General features: G+C 44.1%; 1 protein-coding gene across 1 annotated transcript; it reads right to left on the reverse strand.

The window, feature by feature from the left end:
* Window positions 1-680: 680 nt before the first annotated feature.
* Window positions 681-10,873, reverse strand: LOC103636510 (WRKY transcription factor WRKY62). Its single transcript, XM_020542626.2, has 3 exons — window positions 10,357-10,873; window positions 10,103-10,240; window positions 681-6,587 (listed from the first exon to the last, which is right to left on the reverse strand). The coding sequence occupies exons 1-3, from the start codon at window positions 10,728-10,730 to the stop codon at window positions 6,032-6,034; spliced, it is 1,068 nt and encodes a 355-aa protein (XP_020398215.1). The 5' UTR covers window positions 10,731-10,873; the 3' UTR covers window positions 681-6,031.
* Between the last annotated feature and the right edge of the window lie 6,948 nt (window positions 10,874-17,821).

Raw genomic sequence — 17,821 nt, forward strand, 5'->3', positions numbered from 1 at the left:
AGAACAGAGAGATTAGAATAGATAGAAAGAGTCCATGCTCTCGGGTTAGGGTTTTCCCTTACCCTAAGATTTAGGTTTGGCCAATGTAAGAGACAGTGTCTCGGCCTCAAACCAGAGAGAGCACTCACAACTGTTTAGGGTTAGGGTTTACAACCTAACCCTAATCGGCACACCATCAACAGAGACGGTGCACAGGGCTCAGGATCCAACGATCCACGGCCAAGAAACAGAGTCAAGTAACAGAAACGCAGATCCAGTTAGGGCTCAACCCTAACTAAATTAACCCTAAAATCCGGATCGGTCGAAGTGCACAGAGCACTGTTAGTTTAATCCAGTGACTGGATTCACAGAAAAATGTTGGGAACCAGATCCACGTTTTAGACCTCCGTACTCGATCCCATAAATTACAAGAAGACACATCTCATACATACATTCACACAGAAGAGAGGGATCGAATACTTGAGGCTGGATCGTGTAACCAGAAATAGCCTCGTGCAACACGGTATTTTTTTTTTCTCGGCTCTGAGTTCAAGTGATGCAGAGAGAAAAAAAACAGAAAGTGAGACCGTGAGGCATATGGCCTTCATGTGGCTGTACGGCCAGTGGTGTAACGAATGAACTGCATGCGCTGCAGGAACTAGCGGCCAGATGCTAGAGAACGCACAAAGTAGAAAAGAATAGAACCACGAAAGTGAAAAGAATCTGCCTCTGGCTTGCTCTAATCCTCACTGGATAAGAAGGAAAAGAGCATACTGAGGATCACATCGTGACCAAATGCAACGACAAGACATCATTGAGATAAAGAAAAGAAAGAGAGAATCTCCCTGGCGGCCGGCAGGAATAGAAGTGGGAGGTGCGGTCGGCCAGGAAGAAGAAAAGAAAAAAAAATCCCAGGGAGGCGGCTGTCTTTGTGGCGGCTGAGAAAATGACTAGGGTTTACAGCCTCTCCGAAACCCACGGCATTTATAGAGCTTGCTACAGTACACGGGTAGATCTGGACCATCGGATCGCCACCGATGGCTGAGATCAAGTGGAGGGGAGGGGGAGGCCGCGTGGGCCAAAAACGCGGCCTCGGCCCAGGTTGCGGCCCAGTGCGCGCGCCCCTTCATCCAGTAGGCCGAAAGGCCACGTCCAGGCTGGGCCGACCAGGCCGAAATGACCTCCAATTTTTCCTGGAATTTGTTTTCTATTTCCAGAAATTAGAAATAGAGAAAAGAAATTAGAAAAATAGAGCAGAAAATTCAGAAAAAATCTTAGAAATATTTTTCCAGTTATAGAAAATTTCAGATATATTTATGGACTATTTTTATTCCGCTGCGTACTTTGGTACTTTATTTTATGCAATTTTTTGAGTGGATTATGAAACCAACGTGGATTAATTATTATTTTGAATTGCATAGAATTCAGAAAATTTGCGGTAATTGAATATTCTAACCAACGTTAGATATTATTACCACATTTTGAACAGAAATATCTATATTTTTTTAGATCATCCAACGATGGTTTAGAATTTTAGAACCAGGTTATTATTTGTTTTTCTATGCATTATTGTTTATTATGAAGCCTACGTGGATTAATTCTCTTTAAGTGCATAGAAATTCAGTTTTTTTGTGGTGATTGAATATTTTGACCAACGTCGAATATTGTTGCCACATCTTATACAAGAATTAAGTTTTCTAGATCATCCAACGATGGTTTAGAATTTCAGAACTAGAAAATTTGTAGATCAGACATGATTATTATTTGACCAACGTCGAATATTTAATTCATGCAAGTTCTATGTTTCAGTATTTACTCCAGACGTCCTAAATATTTTCTGTTTTACTTTGCAAAAGTGCACATATTGGCCTACTAGTTGGTCAGATAAGGTAGATTAAACCGTTATGTGGTATTTATTGTCACTTATGGCGGGAAAAGATTGAAATGATAACTACAGTGGATGAAATAGATTCCTCACTGTGTTTTGAGAAACCCATTAAGCCTACAGTAGGCTCACCTTAGGATGACCTTAAGATGGCGCAGTACAACATCTATAAGGTCAACTGAAAAAGATCCAAGTGTAATGTACTTGATCATAATAAGAGTCTCATCCAGGATCCTATTGAGGGTGCTATTCCAGAATATGAGACATTTCATGATCAGTAAAACACTTGTCTAAATGGACAAGTGCTATATAGATCAACTCGTGACATAGTTTGTCTAGAAGGAGGAAAGGTTGATAAGTCAAATAAGTGATTCTATCAATCTTCCCAAACTAAGAATCCTCAAACAGAACAAGACCTCTAAGAAAGGTTCAAGAATAAGATCAAACATGATCACGATGTTTTCTATATGCAATAATCAGACTGTTTCTCAGATCCCCTGAGATCTGCCTCTATTGCAAGAAGACAGGGCATACAATAGAAAGTGTTCAGAATTCCTGCAATAGATGCTACAGAATGTAATTCCGTACAAACCTAAGGCTCCCAGAGGGCTGAAAACAGTTACAGTGGTTAACGGAAAGCAAGCAGACACTTAACTTCAGTTTCGTGATTAGACAATCAGCACATCCAACATCACTTCGGTGATAGAGACTGTGTTATTCAGTTTTGATAATAAAGATGTTGGTCTCGTCATCTGACGAGACATGCTTTATTTATCTTCGCACAGTGGTGCTAGATACGCCAGAAAATAAACCAGCCAACATTGGCAGGAGTAAGAAAACAATGTGATGGAGAAACCTCGTCGAAATTATGGTACTATCGTTTGGGCCATATTTCGAGGGGGAGAAAAGAAGTCTCGTTAAGGGACGGATTCTCCATCACCTAGACTTCACAGACTTAGAGCAATGCAGAGATTGCATGCACAGTACGAGAGTGTTAGAAATTATTCATATAGATATATGAGGTCATTTTCCAGTTAGGACAGTAGATGGGTTTGACTTGTTCATAACCTTCACAGATGACTACTCTCGCTGCGATTATATTTACCTTTTTTTAAGGGACAGATCATAAGATGTAGACAAGTTTAAATAGTTCAAGGCTGATGTAGAAAAACAACACGATTTGAACACAAAGATTGTCATATCAAATCGTGTGGGGGAGTAATGTGGGCACCATACTGAGTATGGACAGGTCCCAGGATCCTTTCGCGAGGTTCCTAAGTGAAAACAGTATTGTAGCTCAGTATTCAACACCTGGTGAACCGCAACAGAATGTGGTTTCCTAAAGGCATAAGAAGAACACTGATGGACATGGTAATGAGTATGCTTAGTTACTCTAACTTACCATTGGGTTTATGGATGGTGGCTTTAAAAACCGCTATGCAAATACTCAACAAAGTTCCTAGTAAATCAGTGGCTAAAACTCCATATGAGTTGTTGACTGGCAGAAAGCTCACGCTCAACTACTTCAACATATGGGGTTGTCCAGCAGAAGCTCGAATATTTAATCCTGGACAGGAAAAGCTAGATGAGAGAACCACTAGCTACCATTTTATTGGCTACCCTGAGAGATCGAAGGGTTACAGATTCTGCTGTCCAGGCAGACAAACCAAGTTTATAGAAACTAGACATGCCAGTTTCCTAGAAAATGACATGATCAAGGGGAGTAAGGTACTTAGAGAGGTTGACCTTCAGGAAAAGAGGACGTATGTCCCAATTCCGATGGTTGAAGAACCATACTTCTCGATACCCGCTGTGGTTCCACCAACAGTTGTAACGACTCGAGGTGAAACCCCTGCTGCAAATATTGCATCACCAAGTGCAACTACCACAGAGTAAGTCAATTCACCTTCTGCACAGTCTGGCTCTTCTGAGTTGGTTGCATAGGAGAGCTCACATGAGAGTGGTAGTGTTGTGCCAAGTGACGCACGAATGCAGGAGCCTCATAACGAACCAGAACTAGAAACAAGTTTATGAAGGTCTCAAAGGTCTAGACGATCTGCGATTCCTGATGATTATGGAGTTTACACGAGTGTAGACATAGAAAGCGATGAGATTTATATGTGTGAGAACATCGATGCAGAAGGTGATCCCACTAAATATGAAACAGATATGAGAAGCGCAAATTAGTGGGTCTAGAAGACCAAGCGTGGCTCCAAAGGTAATACAGAAAAAAAATACAAGGACATGTGGCCAAGGCGTTCACATAGTGAGAAGGCATTGACTACCTTGAAACCTTCTCACCTATCTCAACAAAAGATTCATTCAGGATCATAATGGCACTAGTTGACCATTTTTTATCCAGAGCTCCATCAGATGGATGTAATGACAACATCACTAAATGGAGAGTTAACAGAAAAACGTGTTCATGACACAACCAAAGGGTTTTGTTGTGAGCAGTAAAAGAAAAACAAGAGATGTCACTTAAGGAGGTCCATTTATGGATTAAAACGTTCCTCCAGATAGTGGTATGTCAAGTCTGATCAGACTATCAGAAAGTTTAGTTTCGAGGATAACGAGGAAGACAATTGCATTTATGCAAAATCTAAAGAAAAAAATAAAGTATATCTTCCTTGTTCTGTATGTCGATGACATATGTTTAGCTAGTAGTGATAAAGATCTACTGGCGGAAACAGAAAGTTTTTGTTCCTCGAACTTCGATATAAAAAGACATAGGAGAAGCCTCTTATGTTTTAAAATAGAATTTCACAGAGATAGACATAATGAAGTATTAGAACTCTCACAGAAGTCATACATAGAAAAGTACTAAAGAAGTACAGTATGCATCAGTGTAAGGCCGCGCCTGCGCCAAAAGTCAAGGGTGATAAGTTTGGGAATCATCAGTGTCCCCAGATTCAGTGTCAGAAAGATCAGATAAAGTCAGTACCATATGCTTCTACTATCAGAAGCATTTTGTATGCTCAAATATATATTCGCCCTGACTTAGAATTTACTACCGGGATGTTTGGGAGATATCAGATCAACCCAAGCATAGAACACTGTTAAGCAGTTAAGAAGGCTCTAATGTACCTCCAAGGTACGAAAATAGCCTCATGCTAACAAACATAAGATCTAGTTCCCTATTTCGAGGTATAAATTTACTATATCTGGGGGAGTTATTTCTTATAAAAGTTGCAAACAGACAGCGAGAGCATCGTCGACAATGCACACTGAGTTTGTAACCATGCATGAGGCAAATGGGCAGGCAATAAAGATAAAGAAATTTGTACCCGGATTAAGAGTGGTTGATAGCATAGAGCGACCACTGAGAATTTACTGCGATAATGAGCCAGCGGTAACGTACTCCTATAACAGCAAGTCATGTGGCGCTGCCAAGTTCATTGACTTTTAGTATTATGTTGTTAAGGAGTAGATTCAGGATCAAATCATAAAACATGAGCATAACAGAAGATAGCAGATGCTAGCGGATCCGCTCACAAAAGGTCTTCCACCCAGCGTGTTTAGTAAGCACGCAGCCGGCATGGGTTTAAGGGAGTACCTATGATCTTGAATCAAAGGGGCTACAGATTGCAACCAAATGAAGTCTCTTTTCGTTCTGAAGCAGGAGAGCATGTTGTAGTCAATGAGTGCGATGATACTTAATCGGTTATTGTCACGCATTGGTCTCTATGTGTAAACTTGTCGAGGGATGGAATCCAGAAAAGTTGAGTACAAGGAATGTAGAGAACAAAGGGGAGATTGTTGGGTGTGTCCTCTACAGCCGGTCAATAGAGACTGGATTGGGCTTAATCCAACTATCGTTCCTTTAATCGGGCCCTTGATCGGGAGGGCCCACGCTAACCTCGGTTGGAGCCCCCAGACACACGACGCTATATATATAGGACTAAGGGGTCGCAGGAAAGACTAACGCTAGTACCTCGCCCCAAAACCCTAGTCCTCAGAGGCCCCCATCGCCTAGGCGTCGGAGTGTTTGGAAACGCAACAACCTACGGCGGCACGGATCCCGATGCCTGCTGCTTCTCTGCAGGGCGACGGTATGAAGATAGCAACAACAAAGGTGTGTATTCCTCTATTCCTCTTAGTAGATCAGAACTACTCGTCATCAAGATTATACTTCCAGTTCCAGTTACGGATTGGTTTTATAGGGACTTAGGAATCGATCCTAGGCAGTATAGATTCTAACACAGAGCACGACCAGGTGGTAGGCGCCGGCGGCGAGTCACAGTGAAATGTCGCAGCAGCCAGCCGCGGCGGCGGCATGGAGGCGGTGGAGCCGTCGTCGCACGAGTCCGCGGTCAGCAGCAGCAGGTGCGTCTGCGTTGACGCGGCGTCACCCGCGTGTCCGGCGGTCTGAGGCCCCGGCACCGTTTCGCTTTCGCCCGCAGCAGCAGCAGCCGTGGGCTCTCGCGCCTGGACGTTGCTTGTGACTAATTGCTGCGAGCTCGATGGCCAGCCGCCGCCCGCGTCGTCGCTCGCAAGCGCGGCTGGGGACAGGGAGGAGGCACTGCAGGCCTGCTGCTGCTGTTGCTTCGTCGTCGTCGCCCCCATGCCGACCGGCAGCCACTGCCGCCGGCGCGGGAAGAGCGGCTGCGGGCCGTGCAGGTGTGCACCCTCGTACGTGACCGACAGCATCTCTGGGTCGTCCGGCGATTTCTCCACATGCTTCTTCGCGCCGCACCGGGAACTCGTGCACTTGTAGTAGCTCCTGCGTGATATATAGAAAAGACACATGTGCGCCCACGCGTAGAGAATTGTGATAATGCCACCATGCATGCATGCATACTAAGGGGGTGTTTGGTTTGTAGGGACTAATGTTTAGTCCCATTATTTTATTCCATTTTAGACTATAAATTGCCAAATTTAGAAATTAGAATAGAGTTTTAGTTTCTATATTTAGTAATTTTACAACTAAAATGGAATAAAATGTAGGGACTAAAAATTAGTCCCTAGAAACCAAACACCCCTAAGATTTCTAAGCTTTTAGTTTCACCAATCTGTAGGGAACTGACGATGAATGGTATACGTTTCAATATTTGACTTAATTAGGATAAAAACTAGAATAATGCATGCATGACAGTTTTGTAGCTGCGCGCGCGTGTGCAACTGTGTTCTGTGTTGCCAGTTAATTAATGAGAGACGTGTGTACAGATGGTTGTTAGTGGTTGCCGTGCCGTGCACATCTTTATTTATTGTTGGATGAAATATGTATATATCCTGGGATCGTCGACCCAATGCAACGGGTTGAATGATCAAGTGACAAGGAGGGGCTATATATAATTGCTGGAAATATTGTCTCTGATTCTAGGCGGTACACGTCGCTATCAGCAGGCCTGTCGTTTCTCTGAACAATTTAATAAACATGTGACAAGCAAGCAGGTCTTGGCAGGCCCCACCTTTCTTTTAATTAGCTCTACTGTATTACGTAAGTTTGCACTTTCTTTACACAGTGGCGCCACAGAATGACAGAATGGCGAGATGATTATATATAACTCCGTACTCTCACATCTTTTTTTATAAAAAAAAAATCCCTACTTAGATCTTTGCTGCTAGCAAAGGCATATTGGTACAACTAATAATCCACGAGATTGTTGCTCTGAATTAATAAGGACTCCTTTGAACTACATGAATTAAAAGAATATAGAAATAAGAAAAACGTAGGAATAATATAGTTACTAGCATCAACACTTAACCTCTCGTACTTCGTGCATAGGAATTTTTCAAGAGTTATAGGTGGATGTTAGAAGTTATATGGAATCAACACACAAAAGAATGAAATAATCCCATGGAATATATATAGTAGTGATGCTTCATGAAAACCAATTAAGCTAAAAGGATAGGAAACCCTCCTGTAATCAAAGGAGCACTTTCAGCCGGCAGCACAAAGTACACTCCATCAGCGAGAAAAAGTCAGGCTCTATATATAGGGTTATTAATTATATGCTGCCGTGGTTGTCTAGCCACCCAAATAAAGCCCTTTTTTCCTTTTTTACAAATTTTGTTTAGGTGCACCAAATATAGGTGGAGTAAGACAGCTTATACTACAAACATAAAAAATTACTAGAAGCCAACTCTTATAAAACCATGGTTATTTCTTCGTGTCCACCGAGAAAAATGGCATTTTGGAATGACACATGGTGCCATTGGCCTTTTAGCTTAAACCGGCTCGGCCTAGGGTTTGTGGGCACTGCATGAACCCTAGCTTAGTTAGACTCCTTAGGGTGCCACTAGTGCATTTTTGTCGAGGAAAGGGTGAATATGATGTCACTAATTGAAAGAAAGTGTCTACAAGCATCAAAGTTTATTAGACTAGCATATGCCTTTGAAAGGTATTTTTCGTATCTATTATATGTATGATTTAGTTGATGTTGTCAAAACCATAAATTTGTTTGCCTTGATGTCATCATGGATTTGCTGTTGTGCATGGATTTCCTATTTTTCTTAACCTAATTTTAGGATGGTTTATAACTCTATTTGCAAAATTGTTCTACATGTTCCAATTTATTATGAGATTTGCTATGATGATAGGTATGTGTACTACAAAACCATATGTTTCCAACTAGTTTTATATACAGCTAATCTCAACTATCTCTTAGTTTGATACAAAAGAGGTGACAAAGTATGAGAACCGTCATGGCTTGTCCTTAACATTTTAGAACAAGAACATGTCTACTTATTCCAATCCAACTTCTTACTTACAATAGAGGAATGCAATTGACATGCACTGCTATTTGGCATTAGAAGGACATATATATGACATGGCAGTAACTTAGCCAACAATAGACTTGCCAATCTACTAAGTCAATATAGTATTCATATACCAGTGTTGATAAGAATGCATCTGCTGATCTTGGAGTTGGCCATTCTATGCGCCTGAGATATCTTCTAGTACAAGTGAATAAGTTGGGATAAAGGAGTAAAGGAATGCAAAGAGCCAAAGACATTCAAAGAAGGAAAATCTTTTAGTGATAATGAAGAGACATGGGTTCAAGGGTAGATGGCTTGGGAGGGAAAGGTATATATATGGTGCGTGCCATACCTTGATTTAGGGGTTCAAGGGTGGAGTGCTCGATAGGGCAAGTATGGTACATGCCACATCTCGATTTGGCCATGCATACTTCTTTATTACTTGAGTTTAACATGTGTTATCTATACATATGGTCTATGTTAACCAATTTATAGCAAGTTACATTATGTTTGTGAATCCTTTTATTTTGCATCATACTTGTGATCTTATGACTTCGTCATACCTAAATTTTTACTATGTCTACCCACCACTACCAAGACTGTTGATGATGAGGCATACACCTCATCAAAGTATGAGCCTTCTGGTTACGATTCTAACTCCAATGTGCAAGATGAACTGCTTGTTATTGCTAAAGTTGGTAGTGAATTGTTGTGAATGTTAATAACTCTGATAACCCTATACCATTGCTATTGGTTACACTTGACGATGGTGATACATTTTAAGAGGACAATATGGCAATACATAATCCTAAATGAGTTTGAAATTGCAGCTCTTTACAATGAATCTAGGTAGAGAGGGTATTGCAAGGGACCAAGGGTAGTGACAATAAGCTAAGGAGTGCAGATGGAGGAGGATGCATGCTTCACGGTTGCAGGAGCGGAACTACTTGGTAGGGTGGGACTTCTATGACATGATATTTCATCATGATCAATTTATAAAAAAATTAGACATTACTGTAGTCTTAGAACTTTTTTCTACTAAGCTAGTGCACTTCCACTCTTTGGCTTTGTTTCGAGATAAATAAGATGCAAAAGAAGCTTAGATGCATATGCATGAGCTAGCACTTCTAATACTGATCATACTTGCATGGCGACAAACTGCATGTAGTTACTTGCGGGCTGCGGCGGCATTGTTCAAATTAAACTCGCATGCATATTGCATGGTTGCATCGATGACCATGCTAAGTCGATAAAATCTAGATGTATAGTACGTAGTACAAGCGAAGCGACCTATGTAGCTAGCACCGTAGCGCGCGCATATGTAAGCACCCTTCCTGCGATATCACGCATAAAAGACTCCGAATCTATTTGCTATCCAATCCATATATGCCAGGAACAATAACGAGCAAATTTTATTCGAAAATTGTTCTAGTATATGCATATAAGCCAGGAGGAGAAAATATTAGCTGCCAAATTTAATAAAGAACGTAGTATATATTATCAGAAGTAGATGAGCTAGAGTCGTCAATCATGCACCTGGGATGGGGGTTGTTCTTGATGGACTTCTGCCCGTACTTCCTCCACTTGTACCCGTCGCTCGGCGTCTTGCCGTCACAGCTCTTCACCTTCGTCGTGTACTTCTCCGGCGCTCGGCTCACCGCTCCCAACCTGCCACTTCAATTTCCAACAAAAACCCATGCCGCCGGCCGTCAGGCTTCTAGCTAGCTCCCATCAAGATTTTGCTCAGCCCATGCACGGATCAGATTCAGATCAGATGCATATGCACCTACAGATGCATTGGGCTGTAGCGGCTCCTGCTCCAGGGGTACGGCTTGGACGCTGACAGCGCTTTCTCGATGTCGCGGATCGTCGGGCCGGTGTACACCGAGCACAGGGCCCTGCTTACCGCCTCCGGCTGCGGAAGCAGCAGCTCCTGCTCGGTCGCGGTGCCGCCGTCGCCACTGATGCACGGCGCGGGAGCAGATGACGCGCCGCCTGGGTCACTCGAGCAGCAGTGCTCCGAGTCGCCGGCGGGGGCCTGCTGCAGGGCTCCGAGGAGGAGGCTGTCGTCGCTGAGGAGCTCGGTTATGAGCTGCTCGTCGAGCTCGCCGGGCCAGACGGCCACGTCGGCAGCGCCGGGCTGAGAGTGCAGCACATCCCCCATCAAGTGCCGGATGGAAACTAACAACCACCTATGTAAGGTAGCGGAGTAAAGCGACGATGGGAGGCCTTTTTTTATAGAAACTTTTGTAGTCGCAATGACGATGCTTCTGTGTCTTATACGAGAGGTGCGTCCCAAACTTCAAATTAGCACTGTGGTGGTGGTGGGGTGTGGAGTGCGGTGTGTGTGGGTGGATGGGGGTTCTCTACGACAGCTTTAAAAAGCTATTTAGAGCTATATTCCGTGCCAATATCCCATTGTCCCCAAAATATCTAGAAACCCACAAACTTTTCCCTAATTTTTATTGAAGCCCCACGCAATGAAATGCTCATGTGAGAGCCAATTTCCCAGTTAAGTAACTCTATGGATGCCAACGACTCCTATACAAGCAGTCGCTAGGTGCGAGCGTATAATCAAATCATCTGATACATTAGATCGTGATCCAATACGGTACAATACGCGCACAAGTGTCAACTGGTAAGCGGTGTGCCTAACCTCACTTCTAATCACTAGACATAAATCTAGAGCAAGCTCTAATGATAACGATCCAACTAACCTAAATAATTTACAAAGTACCTATTCTAGTCATTAGTGATTCCTTAATAAATTGTATGTCTAGAGCTATTGTGTATGTGTCTAAACTTACTTGGTATCTTCGTCGGCTCTCACACCCTCAAATGACTTGTTGTCCTATGTATAGCCTCTAAAGCTAAGACTAGCCATTATTAGAAAAAGTTGACAGCCATCTGCATAGCGTCGGACAGTCTGATGACCTACTATTAGACCATATATTATGGTATGACATCTTCGGATTGTGCAATGTGTCCTAGTTGTTTGTTCTAGCCATTACAACCCAACGGCTAGTTGCGCATTGGTCCGGCGCATTGTAGTCTGACGCTCGTCGGACTATAGTCTCCACGGTCTAACGCTCGTCGGACTATAGTCTCCATAGCCTAATGCCCTGCAAATAGCTTTCCTGTGAGCTTTCAGACATGATCAGACTAGGTGTGACAACCTTTGTTATACTATAGTCTAGGATTTGATACCTCATCGTCCTTCACACTAACCAATGAGCCCTCTAGTGAACATCAAGGGCGGACCTACGTTAGTCCCAGTGAGAGCCTAGGCCCCCGCTCAATTCTCTTTTGCAAGTAGTAAAGTATAAAATTTCACCATAAATTCCCCTGCTCAACAGCACTTAGATGCCCCTGCTCTGTTATTTTGGTGCCCAACATTATAAGTATGCCCTTACTCTCATTTTGTCCTAGGTCCACCCAGGGTGAACAGTGTCTCCATCTAGCTCTACACTATCTAGGTCAATGGTCTGACAGTCACGATCGATGCCCTATCCTCATATGTTTGTTTCGACATTCCCACTGTATAGTTTCCTGCCTCTAGTGAAAAGTATAGTCACGATGTGTATGTATGTATGGTTCGACGCTCGAATGCCACCGTCTTTTGTTCATTGTTTATTCGATGTTATCTTATGTCTTGGACTCTTGCATTATATTATAGATCTTTAATGAGTCTTTTAATATCTTTTTTGATCTCCATCGTCCAAATCCATTCCCGTCTTTACCGTGAAAATGTAAGAAAATGCTACAAAACGTGTGTGGCTGATGTCCTCCCGTGCCAATATGCCATTGGTTTCACGTTGAAGCGAGAATCGCTAGTGTAAATATTAAAACGGTTGTTTCTTTTACGTTGACGGAAGCGAGAATCGCTAGCAAAAATATTGAATCGCTAGTGTAAATATTGACGTATTTCATGCATATATACCACACCACTTCCATGTAGCCCATAGATTCGTGAAGTGAGTGAGTCCATGGATTGTTCTTCAGCAAATCAAGATGGGACAAATGAGACGCACTACCGGAATCAATAGCTTCGCCGAGTGTCTGAAGCACTCGGCGAAGCCTTAAAAACACTCGGCAAAGGCTTTGCCGAGTGTAACACTCGGCAAAGAAGGCTCGGCAAACAGTGCATCGGCAAAGACTTATTTGCCGAGTACTTTTTCTCGGGCACTCGGCAAATATCTTTGCCGAGTGTCAGGGAGCACTCAAAGAAAAGCGACCGTTACGGCGCCGGTTGACGGAGACGGCGGCTTTGCCGAGTGTCAACGGTGACACTCGGCAACGAAGATATCTTTGCCGAGTGTCTTCCTGGCAGCACTCGGCAAAGCCGCCTTCTTTGCCGAGTGCCAGTAGGGACACTCGGCAAAGAGCCCGCCAGGGAGGGTCCCCATGTCAGGCTCTTTGCCGAGTGTCCCAATTGGCACTCGGCAAAGCCGACCTCTTTGCCGAGTGCCAGCGACATAACACTCGGCAAAGAACCTAAGCCGGTGCCCAGGTCTGTGCTCTTTGCCGAGTGTTATGACCTGGACACTCGGCAAAGCGCCTCTTTGCCGAGTGTAACACTCGGCAAAGTGACCAGTATATACCTTTTTTATTTGTTTTTTGTATTCCATCCACACAAACATAAGATATCACATATATATCACATATATACATCACAAATATCATCACAGACATAAATAGCCAACACAAACATAAAACCGTCACCACAAACATAAATATCCATCACAAACATAAGTGTTCAACACAAGTATCAAACACAAACATAAGTCTCAAACGTCGCAAGGTCTCACATAAGTATCAAACATAGACATAAGTATTATACATAAGTTCTGAAGTCTAAAACAATGAAAACACAACACTCATGGAGGTGGGCGGTTTGACCGGGGCTGCGTTGGGCTGAACCCTTCCGGAGGGTTGTTGGATGCCGCTCCAGATTGGCCCTGCACAGATAAGAGATTGCATGTGTTATACCAGATGCATTACAAACATCTAACTACAATTTTCATGATTTGTAGAAACCTAAGAGGACTACACATGAAATCATAGAGTTTCAATGTGAATCTAGAAGGTTTCTACACATAGTATCTCACAACTTTCTCCAAACATTCTAAATTTTTTATCACAGCCTCTACATATGATATCATGACACGTGGACAAGTTTCATGATTTTCTGACTTTATTTGTGTTTTATACAATTTTTAAACATGTGCATGCCAAGTTGACGGCCATGTTTAGTGAGCATGTTGTTCGAAGTTTCCGGTACGCTTCTGAAATCGGTCGTAACTTATGCTAAGTAACATGAATATCATTTTTTCATGCACGGTTTTCCAAGTTTCGAGTGACCTGCAGTTCAGATTTGAATTTTCCGAAGAATTTCAAAAAAACGAACTAAATCTACTAACGATTGAAAACTATGTTATAATTGTCCACAAATGATACATGTAGGTCTACATAGTGTAGGAACATACCACAAAAAGTTTGGGAGACAAAATCAAAAAAAATAAAAATATACTTTGTCGAGTGTCTGGATAAGACACTCGGTAAAGCTTCCTTTGCCGAGTGCCAGCTGCGCGGCACTCGGCAAAGAAGCATCTTTGCCGAGAGCCGACGGTTGGCACTCGGCAAAGACTGACGGCCGTCAGCTTTGGGACGGCCAATGACGGCCCTTTGCCGAGAGCCTTCTTTGCCGAGTGTTTGACACTCGGCAAACGTGTCTTTGCCGAGTGCTGTCCTCTCCCGAGTGTCCAGCACTCGGTAAAGGGGCTCTTTGCCGAGAGCCTGACTTTACCGAGTGCGGCTCTCGGCAAAGCCTTCTTTGCCGAGTGCCCGACAAAAGGCACTCGGCAAAGAATCCAACACTCGGCAAAGACTCGGATTCCGGTAGTGACGACTGCAGTCGATACTTGAACAAATACATGGATGGTAGGTCAGTAGGTGTGACCAACAGTGCCGGTCCTGGCATTTTAGAGGCCCACTACAAGACTTATAAAGGAGTCCCTTTATAATAATAATAATTACACATAAATATAGTGTGTATATATATTGTCATTAAAGTATTTATATATATCTGAAAAAGTTACTCATATAAAATAAAAGTAATTAAAATATTGCCTAATATCTCACAGAAAAATGTGACATATATGTGTCTAGATGACTCAAAAGGTTACTTCAAACAGCGATTAAATGGATGCAAATTGTTAGATCAGTCGATCGCTTGTCTGTCTACAACTGTGCGAGAGATAGAGATGAAACGACGTCGTTGTCTCGCTGCACGCTCAGAGCCTAGGCGGCTAAGCCTGAGACTACGAGGTACTACTAGAATATAAAAATCAAGATTGATAGGTTATGCCTAATTCTCCTTGTTTGTTGTTGTCGTGTTGTTGACTTATAATAAGGCTCTACTGGTCTGAAGGCCCTGGTCGGGGGCACTGCTCGACCCCCACCAGGGCTGGCGTTGGTGACCAAATATGTCTATGTCCCACATTAGCTTATTTTCGATCCTTTAGAACTGACGGACACACTTATCATTAGAGATAATGCTTAAGCCATCAAAAATAGCCTATTTTCGACGATTTAAGTCTTATGTCTGATAGCTTAAGCCGTTGGAAATTTTATGTTTTACTGTTATGCAGCCCATAGATTGGTGGACTGAGTGAGTCCACGGATTGTTCTTCAGCAAATCAAAGATGGGACAAATGAGATGACTGCAGTCTATTGTAGTCTTATAGTTGAACGAATGCATCGGTGGTGCATCTTCGTGTGCAGTGAGCGTGTAGGTGAATTCGAGGGAAGTGATGGGTTAGGTGACCATTTCTGTCTTCCTGCAGTCCACCCAGAATAAGGAGCTAGAGGAGAAAGAGAGAAAGAAGACCAAGTGGAGCGTGGACAGAGAATGTCAGAAGAGAGGACGACCGCGAGGTCTTTGTGCCCTAATAACTCTACCCATCGGCTCAACCGCCGGAAGGATAGCGTCACATGAGCAATTTGGCAGGCTGATAAGCGCCCGCATTTAGTCCCTGTCGTTTTTATACAGCACCAAAGAGAGGGCTCCCTGAAGCTCCCAACACCTAGCATCCTGCTAGGAACCCTGCACCCAGCGAACAGCGATTCTATTCTTTCTGAACACACGAACGTGTTCGAGACGGCCACCACGAATGAAGTGCAGAGCGACCACGTGCACGGAAACAGAGAGCTCAATGAACTGTCTCCAACGGGTGCTAGCTCCGAACTTGCACGGGCAACCCTGGACCGCCGCGCTGGAGCACGAGCACTCAGTACTACGTAGTACTACCGGTACGGACACCGACGGGGCGACAGGAGACCATGCATATGCTAGCTAGCCATCTCGCTTTCGAATTTCCAGCACTCAACCTTGTCCGGACAGGCCGATTAGTAAAGCCGGCCGACGGGTCGTCCTCGTCCTCCCATCACTGCTCCCGCCTGTCCGTCCCATGGATCGGTTTTTCGTTGACACAGCACCCGGTCATCTGAGACAAGGTCCTTGACCGCCCGTGCTGCAAGCTAAACCACGGCACGGCGAGGGGTTCAGACTTCAGAGGGCTGATCGAAGCCAGCGTCGCAACACGCAGCGCGGTCTCAGACAGACAGACGTTCTGTCAGTTAGCTCTCTGTGTTTCTTCTCACGTTCATGTCAAGTCGCCGCTAGCCGTTCAGGCTCCCCTGGAGCGGACGCCGACGGATGACAGATCGTCCACTCGCTCCCCCCCTCCACCGCGTCGAGATCAGCGCGGGCGCGCGAACGGGTCAACCGCCGAGAAGCGCGAGATCGAGCAGCGGCTGGTGGTTCCAGTCCGTCGTCCCGTCGGCGTCCCACCGGTGCGCGCCCGCCATTACGCCGTACGTCGACAGGCGCGTAAAATATTTCCAGCTTGTGCTGGCCCTTCCTATAGATGACCAACAGTGCCGGGCTAATCGAGCCGGTCCGGAGCACAGCACGGCTCATAGTGCCCAGGCACGACACGGCACGACACGGTTGGAGCTGGGTCCGTGCCGACACAGCTCGATGGCTAGTGTCGTGCCTGGGCCGAGTGTCAAGCACAGTGGGCCGGCACGGGCACGGCCCGATTATCTCAAAATCACGTTTAGACTTGATTATCTCAAAAGCATGTTTAGGCACTGATAAGTGCTTAATTTGTGATCTTTACTTGTGGTCTGTGTTTGAACCCTAAACCCTAATCTACTCTACTACATGTCGAAGACTGATTTTATTTAGCTAGTTTCATCTTATTTCAGTTGATGTGCCTGTAACTAAACAACTTAATATTATATATTTTAATATGCTTTAATTGTATTGTTGTGGCGTAGTGCTCGGGCCGACCCTGGCACTACGGGCCGGTCGGGCCCACCGTACCGACACGGCACGGCTAAGAAGGCTTAGTGTCGTGTTTGGGTCTGGTCTTAGGCACTAGTGCCGTGCCGGCACGGCACAACTATTAAACGGGCTAAACGGGTCGTGCCCTAACCGTGTCGTGCCTCGTCGTGCCAGTGACGGGCCGGGCCGCCCGTTTGGCCATCACTAGCTCTTCCATAGTTTATAGGTTTTCTGACTGGACCCACAATTTATAGACATAGTGATAATTATAACGAGAAGACAACATTATGAGTGGCAAAAAAATCAATTATCTCCATCGCCTTCACCTTCTCGTTTTAATATTAGGTTGACAAAAGATAGTCAGACGCGGCTGGACGGGTCGGTGGAGGACCTGCCTGCGATTGACGTTTTCTTTTGTCTAGGTTCGTCGATGCGCAGCAGATAGTCCGCATACTTCACTCTTCCAGCTTACTTTTTTATCCTTTTATGTTTAAACGTATTTACTTGACGTGAAAGCTATCTATCTATATGACTCGTATTTAACGGTGTCGACTTAAAGCTGAAATCGCGGGTCGTTTGTCCCTGGGTGAAAAAACAAATAAATTAGTGCGAAATTTCTATAAAAAATATGTCAATAAAGCAAGCCAAACCTTTTTTAGAGCCAAGGAAATAATTCTCTCTCCAGGATATGGAGGACCTCTCACCTTGTAATATCATTGTCTACTAGAAAGATCAAAGATCTCACCTTGTACTGATACTAGTAGGTACGTAGCACATGATACATCGTTTTCGCCATTGAAGTACCAGGAATATGACATTTCTGTTAGGAGCAGCAGCAGACAATAAGATGAACTGCTATGGTCGAGCATACATGGACATGACTGCTTGGACACCTTGGTTAGTTT

This window comes from Zea mays, chromosome 8 (assembly GCF_902167145.1).
Source record: "Zea mays cultivar B73 chromosome 8, Zm-B73-REFERENCE-NAM-5.0, whole genome shotgun sequence".
Lineage (NCBI taxonomy): Eukaryota > Viridiplantae > Streptophyta > Magnoliopsida > Poales > Poaceae > Zea > Zea mays.

Excerpts from the sequence above, each read along its gene's own strand:
- LOC103636510 (XM_020542626.2), bottom strand. The coding sequence starts at position 10,730 with ATGGGGGATGTGCTGCACTCTCAGCCCGGCGCTGCCGACGTGGCCGTC. Across the intron at positions 10,241-10,356 it reads CGCTACAGCCCAATGCATCT|TGGCAGGTTGGGAGCGGTGA; the intron begins GTAGGTGCATAT and ends TGGAAATTGAAG. Across the intron at positions 6,588-10,102 it reads AAGAACAACCCCCATCCCAG|GAGCTACTACAAGTGCACGA; the intron begins GTGCATGATTGA and ends TATATCACGCAG.